The sequence below is a fragment of the Heterocephalus glaber genome, unplaced genomic scaffold (genome assembly GCF_053883595.1).
Source record: "Heterocephalus glaber isolate CG9 unplaced genomic scaffold, H.glaber_assembly_v1.0 deba00001744, whole genome shotgun sequence".
Classification (NCBI taxonomy): Eukaryota; Metazoa; Chordata; class Mammalia; order Rodentia; family Bathyergidae; genus Heterocephalus; species Heterocephalus glaber.
Window position 1 is genome coordinate 6,157,707 of NW_028258450.1, and position 12,914 is coordinate 6,170,620.

General features: G+C 65.8%; 1 protein-coding gene across 5 annotated transcripts in view; it reads right to left on the reverse strand.

Moving 5' to 3' along the window:
- Nucleotides 1-12,708, reverse strand: part of Lrrc4b (leucine rich repeat containing 4B) — a 28,530-nt gene extending 15,822 nt beyond the window's left edge. The window contains exons 1-2 of one of the 5 annotated variants that reach the window (XM_004866805.3): nt 12,572-12,708; nt 800-1,128 (exon numbers count right to left, since the gene is read on the reverse strand). In XM_004866805.3, coding sequence (XP_004866862.2) covers nt 800-1,093 — 294 coding nt within the window. In that variant the 5' untranslated portion in view covers nt 1,094-1,128; nt 12,572-12,708. Of the gene's footprint in view, nt 1-799; nt 1,129-1,261; nt 1,443-2,629; nt 2,768-2,896; nt 3,071-12,571 lie in introns of those variants that run through there. The other 4 variants (XM_004866803.4, XM_004866802.4, XM_004866806.4 and 1 more) reach the window with 4 other exon arrangements.
- Between the last annotated feature and the right edge of the window lie 206 nt (nt 12,709-12,914).

Consider the following 12,914-nt stretch of genomic DNA (forward strand, 5'->3'; position numbering starts at 1 on the left):
CCCGGGCCCCCCCTCACTCCTGCGCCTTCACTGTGGCTCCTGGTCCTCCAGCCGCAGCCGGGGAGGGGTGTCCCCATGAGGGTCCCTTCTCATGGGGGGCTGAGCCTTCTGGTTAGATCTGGCTGTGTGAGGGTGGCCACTGAAGGCCTGGGCTGGGATGGGGTTCGCCGAACGCCCTTTCTACGCTGGTGCCCAACCCGGGCAGGAAGATCTGCCAAGGTCCGGGGCCGATTCTGGAACCCGGGACAGGTGCTGCTGGCATCCAGCGGCCACAGCTGCTGTGAAAGCCCCTCAGGGCACAGGCACCCCATCCTGCAGCAGAGGAGGGTCTGGCCCTGAACACAGAAGAGGAGCTGAGACCCCTCAGCCCCAGGGACCCGCACAGCTCTGCACACGTCCCACTGGACACTTCATGGAGGCTGTCCATCACAGTCGCAATCAATCAGAGGGCCACAGCCCAGCCCGAGCACCAGCCCTGCCCTCCCGGTGCCACTCGAGGGCCCCCGGAAGCCAATGCCAACCCGAGCAGCATCTCGAACCACGCACAGCACGCCTGCGCCTGTCGCTCTTGAGCCAACACCAAATCCCCGCCCTCCAGCCCTCCACGGGTCCCATTTCCCAGATGGAGACACGGGCCGCAGCGTCTGCCAGCCAAGGACACCTGTCCCGGACACAGGGCAGGCGGCGCCCAGGACAACTGAAGCTAGCTGAGGGGCATGGGCCCAGGCCGGCCGCCCCGTGTCCCCAGCGCCACCTCCCCGGCTCCTGGGCCTGCCCATGCCCACCGCGCCCCGCTCACCTGGATGCCGTTCTCCTGCAGGTTCAGGTACCGCGTGTTGACGGGGATGCTGGCAGGGACCTCGGCCAGCTCTCTCCGAGTGCAGATGACCCGGCTGGCCTGGTTGCTGCAGGAGCAGGCGGCTGGGCAGGAGGTGGCCGGTGGGGAGCCCCCTCCTGCGGCCGCTGCGACGGCCACGCTGCCCCCGCCGGCCCCCAGGGGTGGGGAGAAGAGCCACAGGAAGAGCAGCGCCCCGTGGGGCCAGGACATCCTACCGGGCGGCAGTGGGGGGCACGGGGAGTGGGCACGCGCCATCCTCAATGTTCATGCTCTGCGTGGATGCTGGGAGGCTGCGAGAGAGGACAGGGGACAGGCTCAGTCAGGGATGGGGACCCCACAGGCCCCAGTGCCCACCACCACCCTGCCCAGGGCCCGGGACCATGGGGCAGAGAGAAGGGCTGGCCGGGCCTCCCCTGCTCCCACCTCGTCCTGTCCAGGTGGTGAAGACCTTGTGCCCACTGTGCGGAAGGGACAACTGAGGCCAGGAGAGAGGACATTCCCCACCAAGGCTGCCCGGCCAGTTAGTGGGGGAACCAACCAGGCTGGCAACTTAGGTCTTTGTCTGAGTCCAGAAAGGCAGACAGAAGCAGGGAGCGAGGGACAGCCAGACCGAGGTGCAGAGAGGGGAGGGACAGTGTGGGTGACAGCCACGCAGCCTCCCGCCTTCTCCTCTCCCCAGCAACAGTGAGAAGAGACAGCTCCCCAGTCCTCAGCCCTCCTTGGGCCCTGCATCCCACCCCTCTGTCACCGCCCACCCAGCCTGGCCCGGTCCCAGAATCGGCCCCACAAAGGGGCCTGAGGGACAGCGGGAGGTGCCAGGCGTGGAGCCGAGGGTGTGGGCAGGTGAGGGCTGAGGGCGGAGGCTGGGCAGGGCGGGATCCCGCAGGCTGCCGTCAGGTCTGGGATGGCAACAACGCCGGCAGGCCCCCAGCAGCCCCCCTGCTCCCCGAGACTGCAGGTGCCCCGGGCGAAGCCGGCCTGGCGGGCCCTGTGCCAGCTGCTGCCGCAGGACGGCGCTGGGGGCGATGATGGGGCGGGGGCGGGGCCGGGGGACCCCGTGCCTGAGCTTTGGGGAGGCCCCGGTCCCCTGAGGAGTCATGGATGCGCCTCCCCGATCTGCACCCCCACCCAGGACCAGAGAAGGGGAGAAGCGGCGGCCCATCAGGACCCAGACGAGGCCCTGGCGAAGGCCTCGCTGCAGAGCCCTTCCGAGCACCAAGCGCCCGCCTGTCTCCCTCAGGCCTTCCGGGGACGGTCGGGAAGCGGTCAGGCGCCCGGTTCACAGACGGGGACACAGAGGCCCGGCGCGCGGCGACAGGCGCTGAGGCACGGGAGGGAGGGAGGGCCCAGCCCCAGCCCCAGCCCCAGCCCCAGCCCCAGCCCCAGCCCCAGCCCCAGCCCCAGCCCCGGGAGTCCCCCTGCGGCCGCCAGGCGTCCCCTCGGCGCAGCGTCCCGGGAACGCGAGGCGCCCCCCAGCGCGCTCCCACGGCGGTGACGGCCGCGGCGCACGGACGGGACCCGCGCTCCTCCCCTGCGGGCCGGGGTCGTCTCGCCCAGATGGAAACGTGCGAGGCGCCGCGCCGAGGGCCGGGCCGGACGCACGGAGGGACGGCTCCGCCCGCCCGCCCAGCTCGGAGGCCGGGTCTTTGTTCCCACTGCGGCGGGTTCGCTCGGTCGCTCGGTGCCGGTGCCGGTGCCGGTGCCGTCCTGGGCCCGGCCCCTCCCGAGGCCCCCGCCCCGCGCCCCCGCCCCGTCCCGCCCGCCGCCCGCGCCCGCCTGCGGGACACTCACCCTGGAGGCGCCGCTCCCGCCGGGCCCCTCTGCGCCCCGGCCCCCCCTCCTCATGCCTCCGGCCCCGCTTTCCGGGCTTCGCGTCGAGGTCGCGCTGGGGGGGGCGCAGGGGCTTCTGGGGTCTCCCCGCGCCCCCCCCGCCCCGGGCGACGTCCGGGCTCCGGCGCTGCCGCAGTCGCCTTCTCCCTCCCGCCGCCTCCGCCGCTCTCCGGCCCGGTCCGACCCCGCGCCGCCCGGCCCCGCGCCCGCCCTGCCGCGAGCCCGGACCTCGGCCCTCTCCGTCCCCGCGACCCCTCTGTCCTCCTTCCTGGCGTCACCCGCTCATTGGTCGGATCCCGCGTCCGTCTGTCCGTCCCTGTCTTGGTCTCCCCCTCTCCGCGATTACAGTTTCCAGTCACACGGCAGTGCGGAGCCGCGGCGCCCTCCCTCCTCCGATCTCTCCTCCGGCGGCGGGAGGGCGCTCGCCTCCCGCCCGCCCCTCCGCTCCCCTCCCCCGCTAATCAAAGGCTCCGTTATCTAATTAACCCATTGGTTCTGGGCGGCCGGGAAGGTCGGGGGAGCGGGGGAGGAGGCTGGCGGCCGAGCTGCCCGGGGAAGGGGGGTGCGGGCTGTGCCAAGCCCAGCCAGCCTGGTGGCACAGCCACAGCCACGGCCGCCGCCGCCTCCTCCTCCTCCCCCTCCCCTCCCCCTCCTGCTCCTCTCCCCCTCCCCCTCCTGCTCCTGCTCCTCCTCGGATGCAGAACCGGCCAGGCTGCGCTGACCCCCTGCCGCTGGCCAGAAGCAGCCCTGCTAGGCCACCGTCCCTGCAGCTCTCCCCCCTCCGCTGCAGGTGCCTGGAGCCCCAGGTGCCCCCGGACCCCTACTGCAGCATCGGCTCCACCCCCACCCCGGGAAACCGGCAGACCCGGACCATGTCACCCTCACAGCTGGGCTCAGCCCTACTCAGGCCACGCAGAAGCGTGCTCCAGACGCGCCCTCCTGATACTCCTCTCTGCTGTAAGACGGGCAGGGCAGCCACCATCATTGACTTGACTTCTCTGTCATCCCTCCATCCGCCCCTCCATCCATCTGTCCACACATCAACCCTTCCACCCATCCCTCCATTTATCTCTCCATCCCTCCACCCATCTCTCCCTCCATCCCTCCCTCCATCCAGGAAGTACTTACCAAGTCCCTATTACTGCTATGTGCCAGGTCCTGGTACAGATGCTCATGAATGCCACCTACAGGCTCCAAGGCTAGCACACCCTTGGGCCTTGAAAGGCAATGGGCACCTGCACAGCACCCCGTTAGATGGCCCCTGGGCCTGGGTTGAATCTTGAGTCTGTGGCCCCTGACCAAGGCTGGCTTCTTTCCAGTCTCCTCTTTCCAGGCTCCTCCACTGAGAGGTGGATGGTAAGAGTCTCACCTGTGAGGCCCCTGCAGGATTGGAACTCTGAATGCTCGACCGAGGGCTCTAGTTCCAGCCCAGCCCTGGCCCAGGCCTGCTCCCCAGCCTGGCCACCATCCCTGGCCTGGACAAATAAGTCACCAAGTCCCCTCCTCATGGTGTCCCTACTCCTACCTCTGCCCCTCCCTTTCTGTCCCCGGCAGGTAGCCAGACCAATCCTGTCCCTCTGCTCAGCAACCTCCTGAAAATCCTGGCTCAAGTGGAGTAAAGGCTCCCAGCACCCTGCTCCTCGGACCCCATCTCCTGCTTCCTGCCTTGCCCGTCCGGCCCTCCCTTCGTTCCTTCCAGGAAGGGCTGCACACATGGCCCCAGGGCCTTTGCACTTGCTCTTCACTTTGCCACCAGGTCCTCCCCAGCTGTCCCCAGGGCTCCTCCCTGCCTCTGTCAGGCCTTCACTGTGATGTCTCTCTCAGTGACACATGCTGAAGCCCCACATCAGAGGGCACCCTGCCCATTCCAGAACCCTCTCTGCTTTATTTTTCTCTTAACACTTCCTGCCCTCTGGCCCCTTTTGTGCCCATATCCTTGAATGGAAGCCCCCCGATTGGGGCTGTGCCCAGGACCAGAGCCATGCCTGGTGCACACTGGTGCTCAGCCTGCCCTGGGTAGCAGGATGGACCAATGTCCTGTGGCCTCCCATCTATGTGCCCTGAAGTTTCACCGCATGCCTTCCTGCATCCCAGCCCGGACACACGGGCAGCTGAACTTCAGAGCCACCAGTCCCAGAGCTCCCGTCCCAGCAGGCCTGCCCAGCGGAGGTGCCACCACCTCCCCGCCTCCAGCTGGCCACCTGTGTCCTGGTCTCCACCCACGCCACGGTGCCACTAGCTGGCTGAGTCCCTCGCAGCACTTGGGGACCCAGTCCCGACCCCAAAGCCAGGGACTCCTGGGGTGCCCATGCAGACCCCAGCCCAGGGGCGTGGGCATACAGCACCCCACAGCGGGGTGCCGCACATGGTCTGGAGCCTCCTACTGAGATGCCCGCTCCCCAGATGGGACCCTGAGGCGCAGTCAACAGAGCTGGGAGGGCCCAGAGGCCTCGCATGTCCGGACTGCGCTGCTCAGTCCTGCAGAGGGTCCAGGCAAGCCATGGGCAGGAGGAGCGGCAGCTGCCCTGGCCCCCATCATGCAGGGGCCTCTGCCCGGTCCCCTGCTCTGGCCACTGAGTCTCCCCGTGGCCCCTGGCAGCCTGGCTGCAGTCTTGGGGCTGAGGGTGTGGCGGAGGCCGGGCAGCCCGAGGGACAGTGCTCAGCTGGCCTGGGGACCCAGGGCAGGCAGTTGTCCAACCACCGTGCAGCCCTTGGTGCCTGGCCCAGGGAGTGGGCGGAGGCACCTGTGCCGAAAGCCCAGGAGACACCTAGAGGGTGGAGGACAGGCACGCACAAGGGCAGGTGGAGAGGCACAGAGCTCGGGAGAGAACGAGAGAGCCAGGGCAGCTGGGCCGGGGCTGCGGGGCGGAGGCCGGAGGTGGCCAGGTGCTTGGGGTGCAGCGCCAACCCCCAGCCCGGCTCTGAGAGATGTCGGGCATGGTGCCCACGAGGAAGCAGGCAGATGGCAGATCGGAAACTAAGGGGCCCCAGAGAGGTGGGGTGAGGAGGAAAGGGAGGCAAGAAGTGTTCCTGTCAGCCATACTCATTTTCACGGCTAAGTTCAGAAGCTGAGAGAAAAGAGAGGGGATTGACTGCCGTCACAGCAAGAGGGATGCAGGCTAGAGCTGAAGAAGAACTTCCAGAGTCCTGGAAGGATGAAACACCGTCCACGCACACCTCTTAACACTTCCAGATATCCTAAGTGCTTTTGGAATAAAGGGACCCATGCCGGGCATGGTGGCACATGCTTGTAAGCCCAGCACTTAGGAGGCTGAGGCAGGAGGATCACCCCTGAGTTCTAGGCCAGCCTGGGCTACATAGCAAGACCCTGTTTTGAAAAATAATTAAAATAAAGTGACCTATAGCCTCAAGAGGCCAGCCAGGACCCCGCCAGCTTCCCAGCAGAGTGGCAGGCAGGCGACCTTTCCACCTGGCCATGTCCCCATCTGGCCTTTGCCTGCGTCCCCTCTGCCCTCACCTTCCCTTGTCTCTGTGGCACTGTCTCTCTCGTCCCCGTCTCAGTTCTGGGTCCTGTGCCACCTCTGAGGTTTCTCTGGACCTGAAGCTCCGACCTTCACACTTCCTGTCCCCCCCATCACCTGTCCACTGAGACTGGGCTGGGCCTGATGGCACATGTCTGTAATCCCAGCACCCGGGAGGCTAAGGCAGGAGGATCACAAGTTCAAGGCCACCTGAGCTACACAGCGAGACCCTGTCTCAAAACACCCTAATAATAATACTAAAAATAACAGATGTCACAGGACAGAGGCTGGCAGGCAGAGAGGGCAGAAGCCGCAGTGACCAGCCGGCGAGGGGCTGCTCTGAGGGTCTAATGCACTGCTGCCCAACACAGCTCTGCCCAAGGGACAGAGTCTATAATGCATGGCAGCGGCCACAGCCCTGCGCAGTGTGGTTCCAATCTAACCGCAGCGCCGCCATCCCTGTCCTGCCCTGTGTGAAGCGGCCTCTGCCTGAGTCCCTGGAGCTCAGCTCCTTCTGCTCCGTGGCCTGGCTGCCTCGAGGGGCTACCGGGCACACAGGCCTGGAAACACACGGTCCCTTTAATTATTTACTTACTGAGACAGGATCTCACTATGTACTTCAGGCTGGCCTTGAACTCTCGGGTGATCCTCCTGCCTCAGCCTGCTGAGTGCTGGATCACAGGCCTCCCACTTTACAGAAGGGTCCCCTGAGGCCTGGTGAGGTCATCTCAGCACCCATGGGTGCCACACCCAGGCTGACTCTGTGAACCTCCAGGGCCCCAGACTCTCTGGGAGAAGGAGGGGGCAGCTTACACCCTGCAGTGAATCTCCCGGGACAGAATCAGCGCTGAGGGGGCTGGGGCACTGCCCGAGGCCCAGCCCTGGTCTTCCTCATAGGAGGGGCTGCCGCATTCTGCTGCCATCTCAGGGCTGCATGTAACTGTCCTTCTCACGCACATGTGTCCAAGTCACCTGGGAACCCTCTTAAAATGCATATTCAGAGCATTCTGGGAGGCTGAGACAGGAGGATCACAAGTTCCAACCCAGCCTGGGCAACTTGGAGACTTAAGCAAGACCCAGTCTCAAAGTGAAAAAATAAAAGGGGCTGGGGATGTAGTTCGGTGCAAAGGCCCTAGGTTCAATCCTGAGTATCAAAAGCCAAAAGCCAAACCAAAACACAATGCACATTTTGAGTCTGTGCGTGGGACTCAGAATGCAGAGGCTGACACTGTGTTTCCCAGAGACAATGGCCAAAGAGCCCAAGCGACTCCCCAGCAGCCAGAGTGAGGAGGGTCTATCATCAAGAGGGCCCGGCTCCCACATTCTGCTTCAGGAGGAAGAGGGAGCACCCCGTCCCATCCCCCCTAGAGCAGAACTGCCCCCCAGGGTCCTGCTCTGAACCTCAGAGGCCTGGGTTTGCTGGGCTGCACATGGGGAAGGTCCCACGTGTGCCAGGCTGTGCATCCTCCCTTTTCTCCCCTCGCTCCACACAGTCTGGGGACGCAGGACCGGGAGGTGGGCTCAAGCTCTGCCCTTCCTGCTGCCCCACCCAGCCCTGGGCTCTGTCCTGCAGTCTGTGAAGAGAGAGACGCCTCGCTTGGTGGGGACTCAAGGCCACGCACACAGGGCCTTCCAGGCAGCGACCTTCGAAGTCACCATTATTCTCGCACCAGAAGGACAGACCTTCCACCCTTTCCAGGCCTCAGCTGCAGCCCCATTTCTAAGCCCCTCCCTTCCTGCTGGACTAGACCCTAGGCTCACTTCAGCAAACCCACATAAGCACTGTGCAAGAAGACCCGTGGCCTCACCCTGGCAGGTCCTTTCCTCTCTGGGGCTTTAAGGGCAAAAACGGGACGGGGAAGTGGAGAACCCTGGGCTATAGGAATGCTTAAAGTCTTAAAACTCCAAGGCTCAGTGTGGTGGCGCAGGCCTGTGATCCCAGCACTTCGGAGGCTGAGGCAGGAGGATCGCTGTGAGTTTGAGGCCAGCCTGGGCTACAGAGTGAGTTCAAGGCCACCCTTGAACTACATAGCAAGATTCTGTCTCAAAAAAGCAAAGCCAAAACCAACCAAACAAAAGCACCTCCAACATTCTGAGTCCATTATTTTTGTTTTGTAGTACTGGGGATTGAACGCAGGGCCTTGTCAGAGTTCTATCTCCAGTCCTTTTTATTTTTTACTTTAAGTCTTGCTAAGTTGCCCAGGCTGGGCTCAAACTTGTGATTGTCCTGCCTCAGCCTCCCAGAGCCTATTGCTATGACCAACGTAGCTACTGTTATTAACAGTCCTAATTTCCACCCGAAGGGGCCAATGTTCCAGCACAGCGCATCTCTGGGCCTCGGTTTCCCCCCTGCAAAGTGGTGGTCTACACTGGGAGAGATGAGTGGCTATTCCCTGGGTTTGATGCCCCAGCTCCTGGGCAAGGGACTTCACCCCTCTGGGCCTCAGTTTCCCCAAGTGTCACCTTGGAGCGGAAGACTGTGCCTCCCTTGTAGAGTTTTTACAAGAATGAACTGAACAAATTCACAGGAAGTGCTTAGCCTGGCCCAGGCTCACGTAGGCTCCCACCACAGGCCTGCCATTGTCACGCTGTCCCCTCTTGCACTGGGCAGGGGGGTTGAGGCAAGCCGAGAGCACCCCACCCCGAGTTGAGCCCCTCAGGGCTGTGGCAGTAAGAGCTCAGCTGCCCAGGCGGGCGAAAGTTGTAGGGCACAGGGCTGGGACAGGGAGTGGCCCACAGGGTGGCTGCTGTCCCCACACACTCTCTGGGTCACGCACTCTCCTCAGCCCAGCCCAGCCCTCCTCCAGGACCTGGTGCCACCAGACAGCAGCTCCCCACGCTCTCATCTCTGCAGCCCTAGGGACTCCGGGTCTCCCACAATGGCACCCGCTGCTCGACTGCAGGGCCCTGAACAGCCATCTCCAGGCCTGTGCGGCCCCTCCACCTCTGCCTGCCATGACAACAGGTTTCCAGGCAACAAGGGAGATCCTGCCACTCGGACTCTCCTGCCACCAACACCTTGGGACCGGGAGGAAAGGGGATGGAGGGTCCCTGAAGTCAGAGATGATAAGCCACCTGCACCCTGGCAGGGAGGGACGAAGATGGTCATCCCCTACCAGGTGACGGTGAGGGCACACTGCTGCCTGAGCACTGTCTGCCACCAAGGAGACACCTGATCTGGAGGTGAGGCCCAGCGAAGCCACCTCCAGTCAGAACCCCAGGCCCACGACTGCAGTTGGCTGAGGGGACCATGCCCTGTGTCCTCTGGGACAGCCCAGCGGCCCCTGCACCCACAGGAGACCAGGCCTGCCTCCATGCTGGCAGTGTGGGGTGTGTGGCAGCCCAGTGCCCACAGCACCCAGGCCAGGGAGGCTCGGAGTCAGGGCAGAAGGGTGGGGGACAGGAGGGACAGAGAGAGCCCCGGGCAAAGGAACCAGGGGAGGAGACCGGAGAGAGTGACAGGGCAGAAGGAGAGCCAGCAGCAGGGGGAAGAGGGGAGAGAAAATAGCAGGGGTGAAAACTCAGCTGACTGAGCAGAGCTGGAGGTGCAACATCATGAAGGAGCAGGTGGAGCAAGAGGAGGGGCAGCGACCGCCTGGGTGCAGCACCCGTGACCAAGCGGGGCAAGGAGGTTTCAAAGGAGCCGAGGATCTGGATTTTCATGTCAAATAGCTATTTAAAAAAATGTTGGCCACAAACAAGATTTGAAAGCTGTGTGCGTGCGTGCACGTGTGTGTGAAATGGCACCCATGGCCCGGGTGTGGGGGAAGCAGGGGCTTGGAATGGAGTTCGGGGACAGGAAGGCAGGCAGGAGCGGGAGAGCAGCCCAGGGTGAGAAGGGAAGCTGGGGTGGCAAGTGGGGGCCCCATAGCTGGGCACCCAGGAGGGTGGGGATCAGCCCCAGGGAAACAGGAGAGATGGGGCCAGGTGACAGAGCCCGGGGCAGGGAAGAGGGAGGCATGGGGGTGACATGAGGGCTTCTGGCAGCAGCGCGGCAAGGGGGTCCACAGGGCTGGGGTGAGCAGAGTGGGGCATCAGCCCTGCTGGTACTGAGGTCTCCTTCCACTGTCCTCCAGCCATCATGGCGAACCTGGGCCCACTCCTGAGCACACAGGTGGCCCTCACTGGGCAGGGGTCTGGGGTGTGCATGTGCACAGCTGCGCAGCTGTATCAACAGCACGTGGGGCCACCTCTGTGCCCCTGCTTTGTGTCTCTGCGAGGCCACAAGGCAGCTGTGCCCACGTCAGGGCCTGGCCTTTGTCCCTCGCCCGTCTCTGGGTCTGGAGGCCTGCATGTGCATCGCCCCTGCTGCCGGGACTCCAGATGTGAGCGTTGCTCCCCCTCTCCCCTGGCCTCTGGCTGACTCCGGAGCCACGGCCACATCTGTCACCGGGTCTCTGATTCTGTGGCTGCCACATCTGGGCCCCTGGCTGCCGCTGAATGACTGTGTGTGTACACACGGGCAGCTCTGCCTACACCCGCCTCTGCGGCTTTCTCGGGCTCTGCTCCATGCTGATGTGGGCCCCCTGGCTCCTGGATGGGGGTGCTGAAGCTCCCACTGGGCTGGGTCTGTCCCAGCCTCCTGTCAGCCGGCTGGCTCTCCGTGTGGGAATGGTGTGTTCCCCTGTCGCCTGACTGACTCTCCCTCTCTTTCGGGAATAAGTGAGTAACTGTGTAGTCTGGCTCCACGGTGATGCACCCTCACTGTGTGTGTGTGTGTTGTGGGACGGGGTCCCCTCTCCCTCTCTGCCTCTCTCTGGCTCCCACCGTTTCCCTCCTGGCTTGAGTGTCTCCCTCCCACCTCTGTGCCTCTGCCCGCTCGTCCCTGCCTTCGGGGCGTGCAGGTGGACAGGGAGAGGACCGGGGCCAGCAGGAGGAAGCTGGGAAGGGAAGGGGGCAGTGAGCGCAGGCTAGCAGGGCCTCAGAGGCAGAAGGTGCCACAGGAAGAGGGAGGCGCTGATCCTGGCCAGGGTGGGGGGCGCTTTTCGGGGGGATGAGGATGCTGCTGCTGCTGCCAGGACCGGGAGGGAACCGACTTGGCGACTCCCAGCTGCCTGCCACGGGAGCCCGAGTTCCTGTCTGGCGGCTGCGCGGCCGGGACGCGGGATGTGAGGCGCATAGCAATGGGGCGCTGCGGAGCGAGGCGCGGCTGCAGCTCGCAGCTGGGGAGGGGGCGGGGAGGGGCCCGGGCGGCCTCGCGCTCCTTCCCCTCCCCCTCCCCAGCTGGGCTCTCCCAGGGGAAGCCCCCACCCTGAGAAAGTCTCCGCCCGGGCAGCGCCCCGGAGAGCGAGGTGGGAGTGCCCCAGGGGAGGGAAGGGGCGCCGCTAGGGGGCGCTGTGGGCGCTGGGGCTCGGCGGCCCGGCTGGCCCCGCTGCCTGAGGGGCCCACGGAAGCTGTGGAAAGCGGGCACTCGCGCGCAGAGCCTGGGCCTTGGGGCTGCGGTGCAGGGGGCGTTGGAAGGAGATGAGGGCCCGAGAAGGAGCCATGCCAGGGAGGAGGGCCCCAGGATTTGGGGGCTCTGGGTTTGAGGGCTCGGCTCCTAGGGGCCAAGGAGACGGGGATAGAGGGGCCTTTGAGGGGAGAGACCACAGGCGGGCTCCCAGGCAGAGCCGGGCCGGAGGAGGAGGAGGAGGAGGAGGCGGCGGCTGGCAGTGCTGGGAAGGAGGGGAGGCCGAGGGGTGCCGAGAGCGAGCAGGGGGAAGGCGGAGCGGAGAGGAGGCCCGGGAGAACAGGTGTGAGGGAGGGGAGGCGGGCGAGGCGGGGGCCGGGGCCGGGGGGGGGGTCCCCAGAAGGGAGGCTGAGGCGGGTGGGTCCCAGGGCGGCATGTGCGGGAGGAGGCCCAGCCCCTAAGCCGACTGGGCCAAGGAAGGGGTGCTGGGAAGGGGGAGGCTGGGGCTCTGGGCTGCCCGCCAGGAGGGGACGGTGACCCCGGAGAGACTGGCTGGGGACTGGGGAGGGGGTTGTCTCACTCCCAGTTCCCCCTTCGTCTTTCCCATTTTCACTTCCCAAACTCCCCGGTCTCCCCGGTTGCCAGGGCAACCGCTCCTGCCAGGCGCGGTCACCAAGGAAACCCCGCGCCGCCTCTCCCCCTCCCCAGCGCTGGCATGTGCCCCCCAGAGCCGCGATGTGGAGGGTGGGAGGGGCAATGGGGGAGAGCCGGACTCGCGCCCCGACAGGGGGTCCGGACCCGCGCCCGCACGCACCCCATCCTCGGCGGGCGCGCAGCGACCCCCAGACACCCCGGCAGGGCGACCCCAACGCACAGCTCGCGGCCCAGCGCACCCACCCTCCCGCCGGGACCACGACCTCGGCTCCCCATCAGGCCCCGCCCACTGTCCTCTGCTGTCCCCCCATTCCAAGGAGGCCCGAGACCACTGTCCCCCATCCCAGAAGCTCCCACCCCGCCCCAGTTGCTACTCACCGCGGGGAGGGGGCTCCGTCCGGGGTGCTGCATGCCCTGCGGGGGGGACCCCCCCAATGGGGCGCGGAATGGGGTGCGGGGTGCTGCGGGGAGCGCGGGGGGCGGGGCTGCGGCCGCCGGGTCCCTGTCACCCCCGTCCCGAAGGGGAGGGGGCTCCGCCGCTGCACCGGGTCCGGGGTCCGGGGAGCCGCCGCCCCCCGCCCGGCCCGGGCCCTCGCCTGCCGCCTCCTCCGCGCTTCCTGCCCGCTTCCTTCCTCCTTCCTCCTTCCAGCTTCCTCCTTCCTCTTCCTCCGCGGGCCGCCGCTCGGCTCCCCCCACCCACCCCCCCCAGGTCCCGGCCCCG